The sequence below is a fragment of the Chelmon rostratus genome, chromosome 17 (genome assembly GCF_017976325.1).
Source record: "Chelmon rostratus isolate fCheRos1 chromosome 17, fCheRos1.pri, whole genome shotgun sequence".
NCBI classification, from domain to species: Eukaryota; Metazoa; Chordata; class Actinopteri; order Chaetodontiformes; family Chaetodontidae; genus Chelmon; species Chelmon rostratus.
In genome coordinates this window covers 19,499,909-19,515,133 of record NC_055674.1, presented here as the reverse complement: position 1 = coordinate 19,515,133, position 15,225 = coordinate 19,499,909, and the positions used below count along the sequence as shown (strand labels likewise).

Below are 15,225 nucleotides of genomic sequence, written 5' to 3'. Positions count from 1 at the left end.
GGGGGCCTTAAGTGTCACCACCCGAAGGTGGTGGGGTTTCAAAAAATTGGGCTTAGAGCCATAAGATCAGCCCTTGCCGCGACGTTTCGGCCTTTGTTGGCCTTCTTCAGGCGTGCTGATCTGTGGAGGAAGTGTGGTGCTTTGTTTAGCCTCTCTCCACTTCTGTCCCTTTCTGCCTTATCCTTTCCCTTTTTCTTCCTTTTCCCTTATAACCCTTCCTTTTATAATGTTCGTCCAATTTGTTCTTGTATTTGTGTTTGTATGTTCTTGTCTTCTGTTTGTAATTTTGTTAAATTTGTACTTGTATTTGTGGTTGTATCTTCTTGTCTTATATTTAAGTTTAAGTTTTGTGTCTATTTAACTTTAGATTTTCCCCTCTATGTTTCCAAATTCCTTATATGTCCTTATTTAATTTTCCATATAATTATTTAGTTTTCTTTAACTTTTTGCTTATCCTTTTTTCCTATTCCACTCTTTTTCTATCCTCCTTGCTTTCCTTCTTCCTCTTCCCTTTACCTCACTCCTTCCTCTCCTCCCTTTAGCCTCGTTAGGCCATGTGGCACTGCCCTTTCTCTCAGACCTTCTGTTCCTTTTTCTAAACACTCTCCCTTTCTTTTTGTGTTTAATTTGGGTTAGTTTCTTGGGGTAGAAGTGCTAGAATAGGGGGCATCAAATTGGGGTACCGGGGCAGCGGGCACTTCTTTTTTCTCTTTCTTTCCACGCGGATGATGTTGCACCCCAGCATAGATGGTTTAATCTTTGGCACCCTGATGGTTTTTCCCTGCCAGGCATCACACATGCCGGAGATGATGTGGTTTCCACGCACTGAGGACAGCTTCTGACGGAAGACCTTGGTGCGCCCGTTGGCCTGGTAGGTGTGTTTGGCGATGATGGCAGCCTTGGGCACCACAATTCGGGAGCAGGTATTCTCAAACTTGGCATTGATGCAGATATCTTCGCCTTCACAGAAGCCACGGCGATCAATTTTTACATTCAAGGACACCTGGCCATCAGGAATGAACATGCAGGTGACCTTCTTCTCCTTCATGCCACCTGTGGGAGACAACAGGTCTGGGGTATTGACATCCAAAGGCTCCTCCACCTCAAAGGGTTTCTTGCACTCGAGGGTGGGCTGATGTGGCCTCTCCATCAGGGCCTTCACATAGTAATGAACATAGCCAAACTTCCCCTTGTATGTTGACACCAGCTGCCCTTGCTGGGGGAGCTCAAATCCAAAGAAGTACTCATACTTGTTGCCAGGCCTCAAGACCACTGACCCATCAGAGTCTGTGGGCTGGTCGTCCAGCCGCAGGACCTCTTCGTATCTGAGGTACTCGGCCTCCTGTCGGCACCGCTGCTTGCCTTTAGCGTACTCCACCTTGGTGCAGGGTTAGGGTTAGGGTTAGGATAGGGGACATGAGCCGGTCCATGAAATGGACCGGGGAATGCTCTGTCCATCCCCCTGTTCCAACCCTGTCCTCTGTCCCACTGTGGCTGGCGAGACTGTTGGCGTCTTCTGCCATAGCTGACAGTCGTCCAGCCCCCACCCATACCTGCCATAATGACGGTAAGTGGTGTTGCCTTTGCTATTATAATCAATACTTATTTATGTTTTAAAGAGCTATGAAATACAATAATGAACTATATATTTATTTATCCTTAGACCCAAGAAGCCTTTGGTATTTTTAGGTATAAGTTAAGTATATAAGGTAAGTATGAAACGTGTATGTTATGTTGAAATGAAAGAAAACAATTTGTTTTAAGAATAAACCCCAAAAGAAATCTTGATGGACTGTACCTGCATAATGAGTTACCTTGATGACTCTTGATGACTCTGAAAGTTTAAAACCTGAATAAGGCGAGGCACAATGGCAACTCAATGTGCTTTGCATGAAACAGAAAAACATGTAATTTGAGAGACATTCAAACATATGTCATGACCCGTGCCATGCACGCCGGGTTTTGTTTAGTGTCTTCTTTGTTCATGTTCATTTCTGTGTTCTACTCTGTGTATTCTTAATGTCTTAGTCTTTAGTCATGCCACATTTTATGTAAGAGTTTTTGTATGGTCTTGCCACATTGTGTTTGAACATTGGTTAAGTTTCCCATTGTGTCCTGTCTTTGCCTGGTTTTGGTTACTTCCTGTTTTATTTTGAAGGTTCATGTCATGTGTCTTTGTGTTACTTTACTTCCTGTGTTTTCCCTCCTGTGTGATTGTCTGATGTGTTTCACCTGTGTCTCATTAGTGTTCCTCCCTAGTGTATTTAAGTCCGTGTCTTCCCCTTTGTCCTTGTCGGGTCGTCGTCAGCGTTACCTTACCTTGTCCCCTTGCCACAGTTATTGCCCTTGCTTTAGCACCCATAGTAAGTGTTTGTCGTGTGATTCCTTGTCATGTCCGCATCGTGTTCCATGTAAGTTTGGTTCTAGTTTTGTCATTGTCTCTTGTTGTTCTTATAGTCTGAGTATGCATGTTTCTTTAGTGTTGTCTGTGTAACCTTGCTGTCTACGTTCTCACAGTCATAGTTCAAGCCATAGTCCCTTAGTAAGTGTTTGTCATGTTTCGTGTAAGTGTTTCTTGTTGCGTTTCCTTTGTTGATGCCCGTGTTTCTGTTCAGGTCTGAGTTGTTCCTTGTATCATCTTTGTCTTTTATTGTCCACAGTTCTAATAAGTTTTTTGCCTTTTTCTTGTCTTTGATCTTGTCTTGATTTATGTAGGGTCCCTGTCTTTAGTGTTGTCTGTGTTTCTCTCATTAGTTTAGTCATTAGTCATTACTCATTAGTTTTCCATGCCCTGTTCCTTCCATAGTGATATTTGTTTGTAACGTTATATTTGGTTTCGGCTTTCTCGTCATAGTTATAGCATAGCCGATTTATTCTCCTCGTAAGAGCGATTTTCTGTTCTCTTTTGTTATTTAGATTCCTATTCCTCCGTTTCATAGCCCTTTGAGTTTTCCTCCTTCAGGAGCGTTTTTGGTTTGCTAGTTTTGTAACCGTAGTGTTGTCATTGTGCCATGTTTCATGTATGTGTGTCTCTTGCATTGTCTTAGTCGTGCCATGTTTTATGTTAACATCAGTTGCTAGTCTCGTCAGTGTCCTAAGTTGTCTTGTTCCAAGTTAGTTCTTGTGTTTTCCCAGAGATTTGGGTTTTGTTGAGTTAGCTTTGTGTTAATAAATTCATTTAATTTGAATCTAGCGTATTCCTTGGTTTGTCTGTGTTCTTGTCCTGATTGAGTTTTCCCTTTTATTGTAATGTCCATAGTCTTGCCTTGTGTGTTAGTGAGTGTTGTGTTGCCTTAGTCTTGTCCCCAGCTCCATTGTGTCTTGTGTACATGTGTGTTCGTTCCCGGTGTTGCGTGTTAGTCTATGTTCCCTGTTGTGTCTGCATCTGGGTTCCACCCATAGTTTCCTTCATAGTTCCCCTCATAGTTTCCCTAAGTCCCCACTTCCTGACAGAACGACCCGACCAGTATGAACCCAGCGGACATTAATTTCACAACAGACTCGGAGTTTGACTCCGATTTAGACGACCTCCTGGGTGTCCCCTACTGGGGGCCTCCGCTGGTCCTGACTAGATCTTCTGCGGGGAAGAACTGCCCGCCCCAGGTCCTGTACCGGGCAGACCCCCTCTACAGCTCTGACGAGGATTATATCCCAGGTGCCCGTTTCTGGGGATTTCAGCTGGACCCCGATCCTCCTGCACGGAGGAAGCGGAGATCCAGACGACCGAAGGTGTTGGCTAGCCAGCCTGCTAGCCTCCCGTCGTCACCAGCGCCACCCCCAGCGACCAAGCCAGCACCTGCACGGAGGAAGCGGAGATCCCGACGACTGAAGGTGTCGGCTAGCCAGCCTGCTAGCCTCTCATCGCCTCCTGTGCCCAAGCTGCCTCCAGTCTCCAAGCTGTCCTCGTCTTCGGTGCCACTGCCGCCGCTGCTGCCGCCGCCGTCACCAGTTCCAGAGCCGCCAGAGCCGTTGCTGCTGTCGCCGCCGTCTGAGCTGGTGCTGCCGCCGGAGCCGCTGCTGCCGCCAGAGCTGCCGCCGCCAGAGCTGCCGCCGCCAGAGCTGCCGCCGCCGCCAGTTCCAGAGCCGCCAGAGCCGTTGCTGCTGTCGCCGCCGTCTGAGCTGGTGCTGCCGCCGTCGCCGCTGCTGCCGACAGAGCCGCCGTCGCCGCTGCTGCCAGAGCTGCTGCTGTTGCCGCCGCCGCTGCTGCTGCCGCCGCCACCTTCTGACCTTGAGTTGCTGCCACCGCCGCAGCCTTCTGAACCGGAGCTGCAGCGACCACCTCGACCAGGATTACAGTCCTCCTTGTTGCCGGCTCCCTGTCCGGCTGCCATGTTGCCGGCTCCCTGTCCGGCTGCCATGTTGCCGGCTCCCTGTCCTGTTGCCATGTCGCCGGCCCCCTGTCCGGTTGCCATGTTGCCGGCCCTCTGTCCTGTTGCCATGTTGCCGGCTCCCTGTCCGGCTGCCATGTTGCCGGCCCTCTGTCCTGTTGCCATGTTGCCGGCCCCCTGTCCGGCTGCCATGTTGCCGGCCCCCGGTCCTGTTGCCATGTTGCCGGCTCCCTGTCCTGTTGCCATGTCGCCGGCCCCCTGTCCTGCTGCCATGTTGCCGGCTCCCTGTCCTGCTGCCATGTCGCCGGCCCCCTGTCCTGCTGCCATGTCGCCGGCCCCCTGTCCTGCTGCCATGTCGCCGGCCCCCTGTCCGGCTGCCATGTCGTCGGCCCCCTGTCCGGCTGCCATGTTGCCGGTCCTCTGTCCTGTTGCCATGTCGCCGGTCCTCTGTCCTGTTGCCATGTCGCCGGCTCCCTGTCCTGTTGCCATGTCGCCGGCCCCCTGTCCGGCTGCCATGTCGCCGGCCCCCTGTCCGGCTGCCATGTCGCCGGCCCCCTGTCCGGCTGCCATGTCGCTGGTCCTCTGTCCTGTTGCCATGTCGCCGGCTCCCTGTCCTGTTGCCATGTCGCCGGTCCCCTGTCCGGCTGCTATGTTGCCGGCCTCCTGTCCTGCTGCCCCGCTGCCGGTCTCCTGTCCTGCGGCCTCATCGCCAGCTTCCAACCTTGTTGGTCGTCGCCGGCCTCCAGAGGGGTTCCGCCCTCGCAGCTGGACTCAATGGAGGTTCCGCCCTCGCCGCCGGCCTCCAGAGGGGTTCCGCCCTCACCGCCGGCCTCCAGAGGGGTTCCGCCCTCGCCGCCGGCCTCCAGAAGGGTTCCGCCCTCGCCGCCGGCCTCAACGGAGGTTTCGACCTCGCCGCCGGCCTCCAGAGGGGTTCCGCCCTCGCCGCCGGCCTCCAGAGGGGTTCCGCCCTCGCCGCCGGCCTCCAGAGGGGTTCCGCCCTTACTGCTGGCCTCAACGGAAGTTTCGCCCTCGCCGCCGGCCTCCAGAGGGGTTCCGCCCTCGCCGCCGGCCTCCAGAGGGGTTCCGCCCTCGCCGCCGGCCTCCAGAGGGGTTCCGCCCTCACCGCTGGTCTCAACGGAGGTTCAGCCTTTGCCACCAGCCTCCAGAGAGATTCTGCCTTGGTCTTTGGCCACTGGCCAGACCACCAGAAAAACTTTGCCGCAGCATGGACTCAATACCCTGCCCAAAGTGGACTTTTGGACTTTATGTTAACCTGGACTCTGAGTTTCCCCTCCACCCACCTTGCCCAAGTTGGACTTTTGAACTCTTTGAACTATGCCTTAGCCTGGACTTTAAGTCCCTCCCCCGGATCCCCCTCCACCCACCCTGCTTGACTTGAACTTTTTGGACTCTTTTGGTTTCATGTAGGGACATCTGGGAGCTGTCCCTTAAGGGGGGGGTTCTGTCATGACCCGTGCCATGCACGCCGGGTTTTGTTTAGTGTCTTCTTTGTTCATGTTCATTTCTGTGTTCTACTCTGTGTATTCTTAATGTCTTAGTCTTTAGTCATGCCACATTTTATGTAAGAGTTTTTGTATGGTCTTGCCACATTGTGTTTGAACATTGGTTAAGTTTCCCATTGTGTCCTGTCTTTGCCTGGTTTTGGTTACTTCCTGTTTTATTTTGAAGGTTCATGTCATGTGTCTTTGTGTTACTTTACTTCCTGTGTTTTCCCTCCTGTGTGATTGTCTGATGTGTTTCACCTGTGTCTCATTAGTGTTCCTCCCTAGTGTATTTAAGTCCGTGTCTTCCCCTTTGTCCTTGTCGGGTCGTCGTCAGCGTTACCTTACCTTGTCCCCTTGCCACAGTTATTGCCCTTGCTTTAGCACCCATAGTAAGTGTTTGTCGTGTGATTCCTTGTCATGTCCGCATCGTGTTCCATGTAAGTTTGGTTCTAGTTTTGTCATTGTCTCTTGTTGTTCTTATAGTCTGAGTATGCATGTTTCTTTAGTGTTGTCTGTGTAACCTTGCTGTCTACGTTCTCACAGTCATAGTTCAAGCCATAGTCCCTTAGTAAGTGTTTGTCATGTTTCGTGTAAGTGTTTCTTGTTGCGTTTCCTTTGTTGATGCCCGTGTTTCTGTTCAGGTCTGAGTTGTTCCTTGTATCATCTTTGTCTTTTATTGTCCACAGTTCTAATAAGTTTTTTGCCTTTTTCTTGTCTTTGATCTTGTCTTGATTTATGTAGGGTCCCTGTCTTTAGTGTTGTCTGTGTTTCTCTCATTAGTTTAGTCATTAGTCATTACTCATTAGTTTTCCATGCCCTGTTCCTTCCATAGTGATATTTGTTTGTAACGTTATATTTGGTTTCGGCTTTCTCGTCATAGTTATAGCATAGCCGATTTATTCTCCTCGTAAGAGCGATTTTCTGTTCTCTTTTGTTATTTAGATTCCTATTCCTCCGTTTCATAGCCCTTTGAGTTTTCCTCCTTCAGGAGCGTTTTTGGTTTGCTAGTTTTGTAACCGTAGTGTTGTCATTGTGCCATGTTTCATGTATGTGTGTCTCTTGCATTGTCTTAGTCGTGCCATGTTTTATGTTAACATCAGTTGCTAGTCTCGTCAGTGTCCTAAGTTGTCTTGTTCCAAGTTAGTTCTTGTGTTTTCCCAGAGATTTGGGTTTTGTTGAGTTAGCTTTGTGTTAATAAATTCATTTAATTTGAATCTAGCGTATTCCTTGGTTTGTCTGTGTTCTTGTCCTGATTGAGTTTTCCCTTTTATTGTAATGTCCATAGTCTTGCCTTGTGTGTTAGTGAGTGTTGTGTTGCCTTAGTCTTGTCCCCAGCTCCATTGTGTCTTGTGTACATGTGTGTTCGTTCCCGGTGTTGCGTGTTAGTCTATGTTCCCTGTTGTGTCTGCATCTGGGTTCCACCCATAGTTTCCTTCATAGTTCCCCTCATAGTTTCCCTAAGTCCCCACTTCCTGACAGAACGACCCGACCAGTATGAACCCAGCGGACATTAATTTCACAACAGACTCGGAGTTTGACTCCGATTTAGACGACCTCCTGGGTGTCCCCTACTGGGGGCCTCCGCTGGTCCTGACTAGATCTTCTGCGGGGAAGAACTGCCCGCCCCAGGTCCTGTACCGGGCAGACCCCCTCTACAGCTCTGACGAGGATTATATCCCAGGTGCCCGTTTCTGGGGATTTCAGCTGGACCCCGATCCTCCTGCACGGAGGAAGCGGAGATCCAGACGACCGAAGGTGTTGGCTAGCCAGCCTGCTAGCCTCCCGTCGTCACCAGCGCCACCCCCAGCGACCAAGCCAGCACCTGCACGGAGGAAGCGGAGATCCCGACGACTGAAGGTGTCGGCTAGCCAGCCTGCTAGCCTCTCATCGCCTCCTGTGCCCAAGCTGCCTCCAGTCTCCAAGCTGTCCTCGTCTTCGGTGCCACTGCCGCCGCTGCTGCCGCCGCCGTCACCAGTTCCAGAGCCGCCAGAGCCGTTGCTGCTGTCGCCGCCGTCTGAGCTGGTGCTGCCGCCGGAGCCGCTGCTGCCGCCAGAGCTGCCGCCGCCAGAGCTGCCGCCGCCAGAGCTGCCGCCGCCGCCAGTTCCAGAGCCGCCAGAGCCGTTGCTGCTGTCGCCGCCGTCTGAGCTGGTGCTGCCGCCGTCGCCGCTGCTGCCGACAGAGCCGCCGTCGCCGCTGCTGCCAGAGCTGCTGCTGTTGCCGCCGCCGCTGCTGCTGCCGCCGCCACCTTCTGACCTTGAGTTGCTGCCACCGCCGCAGCCTTCTGAACCGGAGCTGCAGCGACCACCTCGACCAGGATTACAGTCCTCCTTGTTGCCGGCTCCCTGTCCGGCTGCCATGTTGCCGGCTCCCTGTCCGGCTGCCATGTTGCCGGCTCCCTGTCCTGTTGCCATGTCGCCGGCCCCCTGTCCGGTTGCCATGTTGCCGGCCCTCTGTCCTGTTGCCATGTTGCCGGCTCCCTGTCCGGCTGCCATGTTGCCGGCCCTCTGTCCTGTTGCCATGTTGCCGGCCCCCTGTCCGGCTGCCATGTTGCCGGCCCCCGGTCCTGTTGCCATGTTGCCGGCTCCCTGTCCTGTTGCCATGTCGCCGGCCCCCTGTCCTGCTGCCATGTTGCCGGCTCCCTGTCCTGCTGCCATGTCGCCGGCCCCCTGTCCTGCTGCCATGTCGCCGGCCCCCTGTCCTGCTGCCATGTCGCCGGCCCCCTGTCCGGCTGCCATGTCGTCGGCCCCCTGTCCGGCTGCCATGTTGCCGGTCCTCTGTCCTGTTGCCATGTCGCCGGTCCTCTGTCCTGTTGCCATGTCGCCGGCTCCCTGTCCTGTTGCCATGTCGCCGGCCCCCTGTCCGGCTGCCATGTCGCCGGCCCCCTGTCCGGCTGCCATGTCGCCGGCCCCCTGTCCGGCTGCCATGTCGCTGGTCCTCTGTCCTGTTGCCATGTCGCCGGCTCCCTGTCCTGTTGCCATGTCGCCGGTCCCCTGTCCGGCTGCTATGTTGCCGGCCTCCTGTCCTGCTGCCCCGCTGCCGGTCTCCTGTCCTGCGGCCTCATCGCCAGCTTCCAACCTTGTTGGTCGTCGCCGGCCTCCAGAGGGGTTCCGCCCTCGCAGCTGGACTCAATGGAGGTTCCGCCCTCGCCGCCGGCCTCCAGAGGGGTTCCGCCCTCACCGCCGGCCTCCAGAGGGGTTCCGCCCTCGCCGCCGGCCTCCAGAAGGGTTCCGCCCTCGCCGCCGGCCTCAACGGAGGTTTCGACCTCGCCGCCGGCCTCCAGAGGGGTTCCGCCCTCGCCGCCGGCCTCCAGAGGGGTTCCGCCCTCGCCGCCGGCCTCCAGAGGGGTTCCGCCCTTACTGCTGGCCTCAACGGAAGTTTCGCCCTCGCCGCCGGCCTCCAGAGGGGTTCCGCCCTCGCCGCCGGCCTCCAGAGGGGTTCCGCCCTCGCCGCCGGCCTCCAGAGGGGTTCCGCCCTCACCGCTGGTCTCAACGGAGGTTCAGCCTTTGCCACCAGCCTCCAGAGAGATTCTGCCTTGGTCTTTGGCCACTGGCCAGACCACCAGAAAAACTTTGCCGCAGCATGGACTCAATACCCTGCCCAAAGTGGACTTTTGGACTTTATGTTAACCTGGACTCTGAGTTTCCCCTCCACCCACCTTGCCCAAGTTGGACTTTTGAACTCTTTGAACTATGCCTTAGCCTGGACTTTAAGTCCCTCCCCCGGATCCCCCTCCACCCACCCTGCTTGACTTGAACTTTTTGGACTCTTTTGGTTTCATGTAGGGACATCTGGGAGCTGTCCCTTAAGGGGGGGGTTCTGTCATGACCCGTGCCATGCACGCCGGGTTTTGTTTAGTGTCTTCTTTGTTCATGTTCATTTCTGTGTTCTACTCTGTGTATTCTTAATGTCTTAGTCTTTAGTCATGCCACATTTTATGTAAGAGTTTTTGTATGGTCTTGCCACATTGTGTTTGAACATTGGTTAAGTTTCCCATTGTGTCCTGTCTTTGCCTGGTTTTGGTTACTTCCTGTTTTATTTTGAAGGTTCATGTCATGTGTCTTTGTGTTACTTTACTTCCTGTGTTTTCCCTCCTGTGTGATTGTCTGATGTGTTTCACCTGTGTCTCATTAGTGTTCCTCCCTAGTGTATTTAAGTCCGTGTCTTCCCCTTTGTCCTTGTCGGGTCGTCGTCAGCGTTACCTTACCTTGTCCCCTTGCCACAGTTATTGCCCTTGCTTTAGCACCCATAGTAAGTGTTTGTCGTGTGATTCCTTGTCATGTCCGCATCGTGTTCCATGTAAGTTTGGTTCTAGTTTTGTCATTGTCTCTTGTTGTTCTTATAGTCTGAGTATGCATGTTTCTTTAGTGTTGTCTGTGTAACCTTGCTGTCTACGTTCTCACAGTCATAGTTCAAGCCATAGTCCCTTAGTAAGTGTTTGTCATGTTTCGTGTAAGTGTTTCTTGTTGCGTTTCCTTTGTTGATGCCCGTGTTTCTGTTCAGGTCTGAGTTGTTCCTTGTATCATCTTTGTCTTTTATTGTCCACAGTTCTAATAAGTTTTTTGCCTTTTTCTTGTCTTTGATCTTGTCTTGATTTATGTAGGGTCCCTGTCTTTAGTGTTGTCTGTGTTTCTCTCATTAGTTTAGTCATTAGTCATTACTCATTAGTTTTCCATGCCCTGTTCCTTCCATAGTGATATTTGTTTGTAACGTTATATTTGGTTTCGGCTTTCTCGTCATAGTTATAGCATAGCCGATTTATTCTCCTCGTAAGAGCGATTTTCTGTTCTCTTTTGTTATTTAGATTCCTATTCCTCCGTTTCATAGCCCTTTGAGTTTTCCTCCTTCAGGAGCGTTTTTGGTTTGCTAGTTTTGTAACCGTAGTGTTGTCATTGTGCCATGTTTCATGTATGTGTGTCTCTTGCATTGTCTTAGTCGTGCCATGTTTTATGTTAACATCAGTTGCTAGTCTCGTCAGTGTCCTAAGTTGTCTTGTTCCAAGTTAGTTCTTGTGTTTTCCCAGAGATTTGGGTTTTGTTGAGTTAGCTTTGTGTTAATAAATTCATTTAATTTGAATCTAGCGTATTCCTTGGTTTGTCTGTGTTCTTGTCCTGATTGAGTTTTCCCTTTTATTGTAATGTCCATAGTCTTGCCTTGTGTGTTAGTGAGTGTTGTGTTGCCTTAGTCTTGTCCCCAGCTCCATTGTGTCTTGTGTACATGTGTGTTCGTTCCCGGTGTTGCGTGTTAGTCTATGTTCCCTGTTGTGTCTGCATCTGGGTTCCACCCATAGTTTCCTTCATAGTTCCCCTCATAGTTTCCCTAAGTCCCCACTTCCTGACAACATAAATGTTTGATGCTCCTACAATGAACAGTTTCACTAAAGCTGAGATTTTCAGCATATATGCTGACTGCTCTCCAAATAAGTAAACTGTTGCTGTCATCTCAGCAGGATATTTCTTCTGTATTACATTAACTAGCTAACATTTGTACATTGTTTCTGTTTCAGTGTTCCTGATCAAACATTTTCAGCACACAAATTGATGTGTGACTCCAGCATATCAGATCATGTCAGCCTGAAATATCAGCTGAAATGTACAGACCAGATGCTAAAACATTTTCAGCACACAGTGCTTCAATAGATTAAGTCTAAATTTTCCTAAACCAGGAAATAATCCGATTTCTCAACGCCCAATGTTTCACTAAAGCTGAGATTTTCAGCATGTATGCTGACTGCTCTCCAAATAAGTAAACTGTTGCTGTCATCTCAACTTTAGTTCATGAAATGCATTTTTAAGTCATTTTTGACTGTTTTTTTGTTTCAGTCAGAGTGAAGAAGAAGTTAAACCTTTTCCTTTTTCTTTTAGTACTATAGTTTAAAAGCGTTGTCAAAGGTTGAATTCACCAAAATTGAGATAGTTCATCACATGATCTAATTCTGGTTTTCAACAAGGCTCTGAACTCACAGTCAAAACAGTTTTTTTCTTCTGGACAACAAAACCATTCCTGCATAATGATTGACATACATGGTCACCTGACAATAGGCCTTGATGGACTATACCTGCATCATGATTGACATACATGGTCACCTGACAATAGCCCTTGATGGACTATACCTGCATCATGATTGACATACATGGTCACCTGACAATAGCCCTTGATGGACTATACCTGCATAATAAGATTCAAGAGTCTTTATTGTCATTGCACATGTCAATGAAATTTTCATTGCAACCCCCATGTTAGATGGTAAGAAAGATAAGACGAGAAAGAGTGAATAAAATTAAGATAACTACAATAAAATAAAATAAACCAACATGCAATAAAAAAAAATATTCGTGAAGCAATTAAAAATATAACAGGATGAAAATATACATAGGCAATAAAATATACTAAACAATAAACAATAAAATATGGAAGTGAAATGTGCAAACAGAATAAAATATACAAGCAGAATAAAATATAAAATATACACAGTGAAATGTACCGACAGAATAAAATATGCCAATGAAACTGAAATGTGCTGATATACTAAAATGTATATAATTATAGTATATGTGTGTACATAAAAGTCAAGTACACAGAAGGTGAGGTGGTCTGTGATTACCATGGGAGGGTGATCACAGCCAAAGAGGGCCACGCCATACACCAGAACACCAGTGAGGAGGAGACTGGATATATGTTTTTCTACACCAATCAAGAAGGACAGCCCATGTGCATCGATGCACATTCTGCTTTCTGTGAGTGCCACCCCGAAATGCAGACTGTTGGAAGGTTCATCAATCATTCGCAGAAAAAAGCCAATCTCAAGCCCAGGTTTTATGCAGGGGACGACAAAGAAGTCATTCTTTTCCTCGCCACCAGGGACATTGAGGTGAATGAGGAACTCCTTTTTCACTACGGCGTGGGCAAAAAGTCCTTTCGGGGAGAGGGCTTGGACCTTTCTTGGCTCTCTTAGACTTGGAGTCTCCAGAACACTGAGGTGTACTTCGGCCGAAGTCTACCAACTGAAAAGCGGGTCAGCGCCTGGATTTCTAAGCAGGGGTGGAAGAGCAACCTCCACCTGGCCTGCATTTTCAAGGCCTGTTTTCAGGTCCTGACCCAAGGACATTGTTAGACTGCAAAGCCATGCTTGTAAAACAAACTTGAATCGTTGTATTACTGTAAGATTAATCCATGAGGCCTGGATGTTTGAATCCAGCGCTGATTTGATTCAGACCTGGCCAACCCTTTTCCCTCTTTCCTTGCTCCTTCCTCTCCCCCTGCTGTCTCCTCTCTTTCCTTGGTCCTTCCTCTCCCCCTGCCCCCCACTTTCCTTGCCCAAAGTTGCTCCAGTGTGGCTTTTATTTCACTGTTTTAATCATGAACAACTGTTAATACATTTTAGCCCCCTCTCTTTATTTTCTTTTAGTCATTGGGGTCGCCTCCTCTGAAACGGTGATGTTGGACTCTAGTTGAGTCCAGTCTAGTATTGGTGCACTTTCTATATATAAGAAATTCTCTGTACAGAAAACAATAAAGTGGAAGTGCTTAAACTTTATCTGTCTCTCTGTGAATGTTCTTGTATGAAACACAGGTTGTAACCCCCCACACACACACCCACCCCCACCCCACTCCCTCACACCTCTGTCCCTCTGATGCCAGCTGTGAAGTGTGTCTCCAATACAGATGCAAATTTCCTCCATCCTCCACAGGCTGCTTCAGCATTCACAGATATGAGCCTTTGCTTTACAAATCTAAACTATACGATACTATATTCTACACTAGTATCTACATACTACATCTACCTTATCTAAGAAAACAAAAATGAATTGCTGCTGCTACTACACCTTACACCACCCGCTAGGGTCATAATCATCATACCGTATACTTGAAAGTAATGGTAAAGGAAAGCTCATTGGAGCGCTCAGCTTCACTCTGTGGTGATCAAAGTAGCTGTTGAGATGAACCACTCTGGACCAAAGAGATCAGTGGACAGACAGAGACAGACTGAGGAATGAAAGAACGCATCAAGTGATTTCGTATAATGGGTGGGAGAAGTCTGCATTTGCAGGTGATGTCATCACATTGTAAAGTCAAAGGACTGAGCTGCAGGAATGTTGTTGTAGTCCATCAAGGGCTATTGTCAGGTGACCATGTATGTAAATCATTATGCAGGTATAGTCCATCAAGGGCTATTGTCAGGTGACCATGTATGTAAATCATGATGCAGGAATGTTTTTGTTGTCCAGAAGAAAAAAGCTGTTTTGACTGTGAGTTCAGAGCCTCGTTGAAAACCAGAATTAGATCATGTGATGAACTATCTCAATTTAAGTGAATTCAACCTTTGACAAAGCTTTTAAACTATAGTACTAAAAGAAAAAGGAAAAAAAGTTTAACTTCTTCACTCTGACTGAAACAAAAAATGGTGAAAAATGACTTAAAAAATGTATTTCATGAACTAAGTTAGACTTAATTTAATGAAGCACTGTGTGCTGAAAATGTTTTATCAGTTATCAAGCGGGCGTTTAATGTGGTCAATTTTATGCAATTTTCAGAGCTGGCTCAGAGGTGGCATCTGGTCTGTACATTTCAGCTGATATTTCAGGCTGACATGATCTGATATGCTGGAGTCACACACTGTGCCTCTCATGTGGGCCGATCCATTTTGAAGCCTTTTAGAATCTCCCACTGAATGTTATTTTACATATTAGAACCACCAACAGAAGCTCTTTAAATCAGTATACCACAGTAATAAACTGTGGCATCCACACACAGCTGCCCCTTGGCTGATGTGTAGAGTACCAGCGCCCCCTACATGGAGAAAGTATAAAGTATCAGAGAGGCTGTTTGACTGTCTCAGCAGGGTGCCTTTGATTCCTTCATAGTTCATCCACTCATCCCATGTCATTTACTTCTTTGACCAACTGGTACCCAGTGTACATTTGTATGTATATCAAACTAGTGTCAATTTGTCTACTTCATTTAGACAACATAGAGATGTCTGTAATTTATTTTTCACATTGCTCCATAAATGACAGACTAACGTGTCAGGGTGCTCTATTTCATCCACTTAGCTCCATCTCCTCCAGTATCACAGTGCTGCCAACTCACACTTTTGGTGTGAAGCATGTATTGTCAGGCACAAATCTCACCCTGGCCAAACTGCAGAAGGATCAGTTCATGCGTCTCCAAAAAGAGAGAGGAGCTGTGCTGACAACATAATTAATATTCAGTGGACATAACTTTTCCAAATGTACACTTTATTTTAAACAAAAGTACAAAAAAAAAACATTGGATGTTTACAATACTTGCTTGGCAATGTTCACTTTCTTTGGTCATTCTTTCAATTTGATGGTTTTAAACAAGGTAGGCAACAAACAGCAGCTTGGAGGTCTGAGATTATCACATGCTGAATC

General features: G+C 48.8%; 1 protein-coding gene across 1 annotated transcript; it reads right to left on the bottom strand.

Annotated features, from left to right (window-relative positions):
* Positions 1-622: 622 nt before the first annotated feature.
* Positions 623-1,523, bottom strand: LOC121620454 (thioredoxin-interacting protein-like). The gene is made up of 2 exons (XM_041956495.1): positions 1,473-1,523; positions 623-1,390 (listed from the first exon to the last, which is right to left on the bottom strand). The coding sequence occupies exons 1-2, from the start codon at positions 1,521-1,523 to the stop codon at positions 623-625; spliced, it is 819 nt and encodes a 272-aa protein (XP_041812429.1).
* Between the last annotated feature and the right edge of the window lie 13,702 nt (positions 1,524-15,225).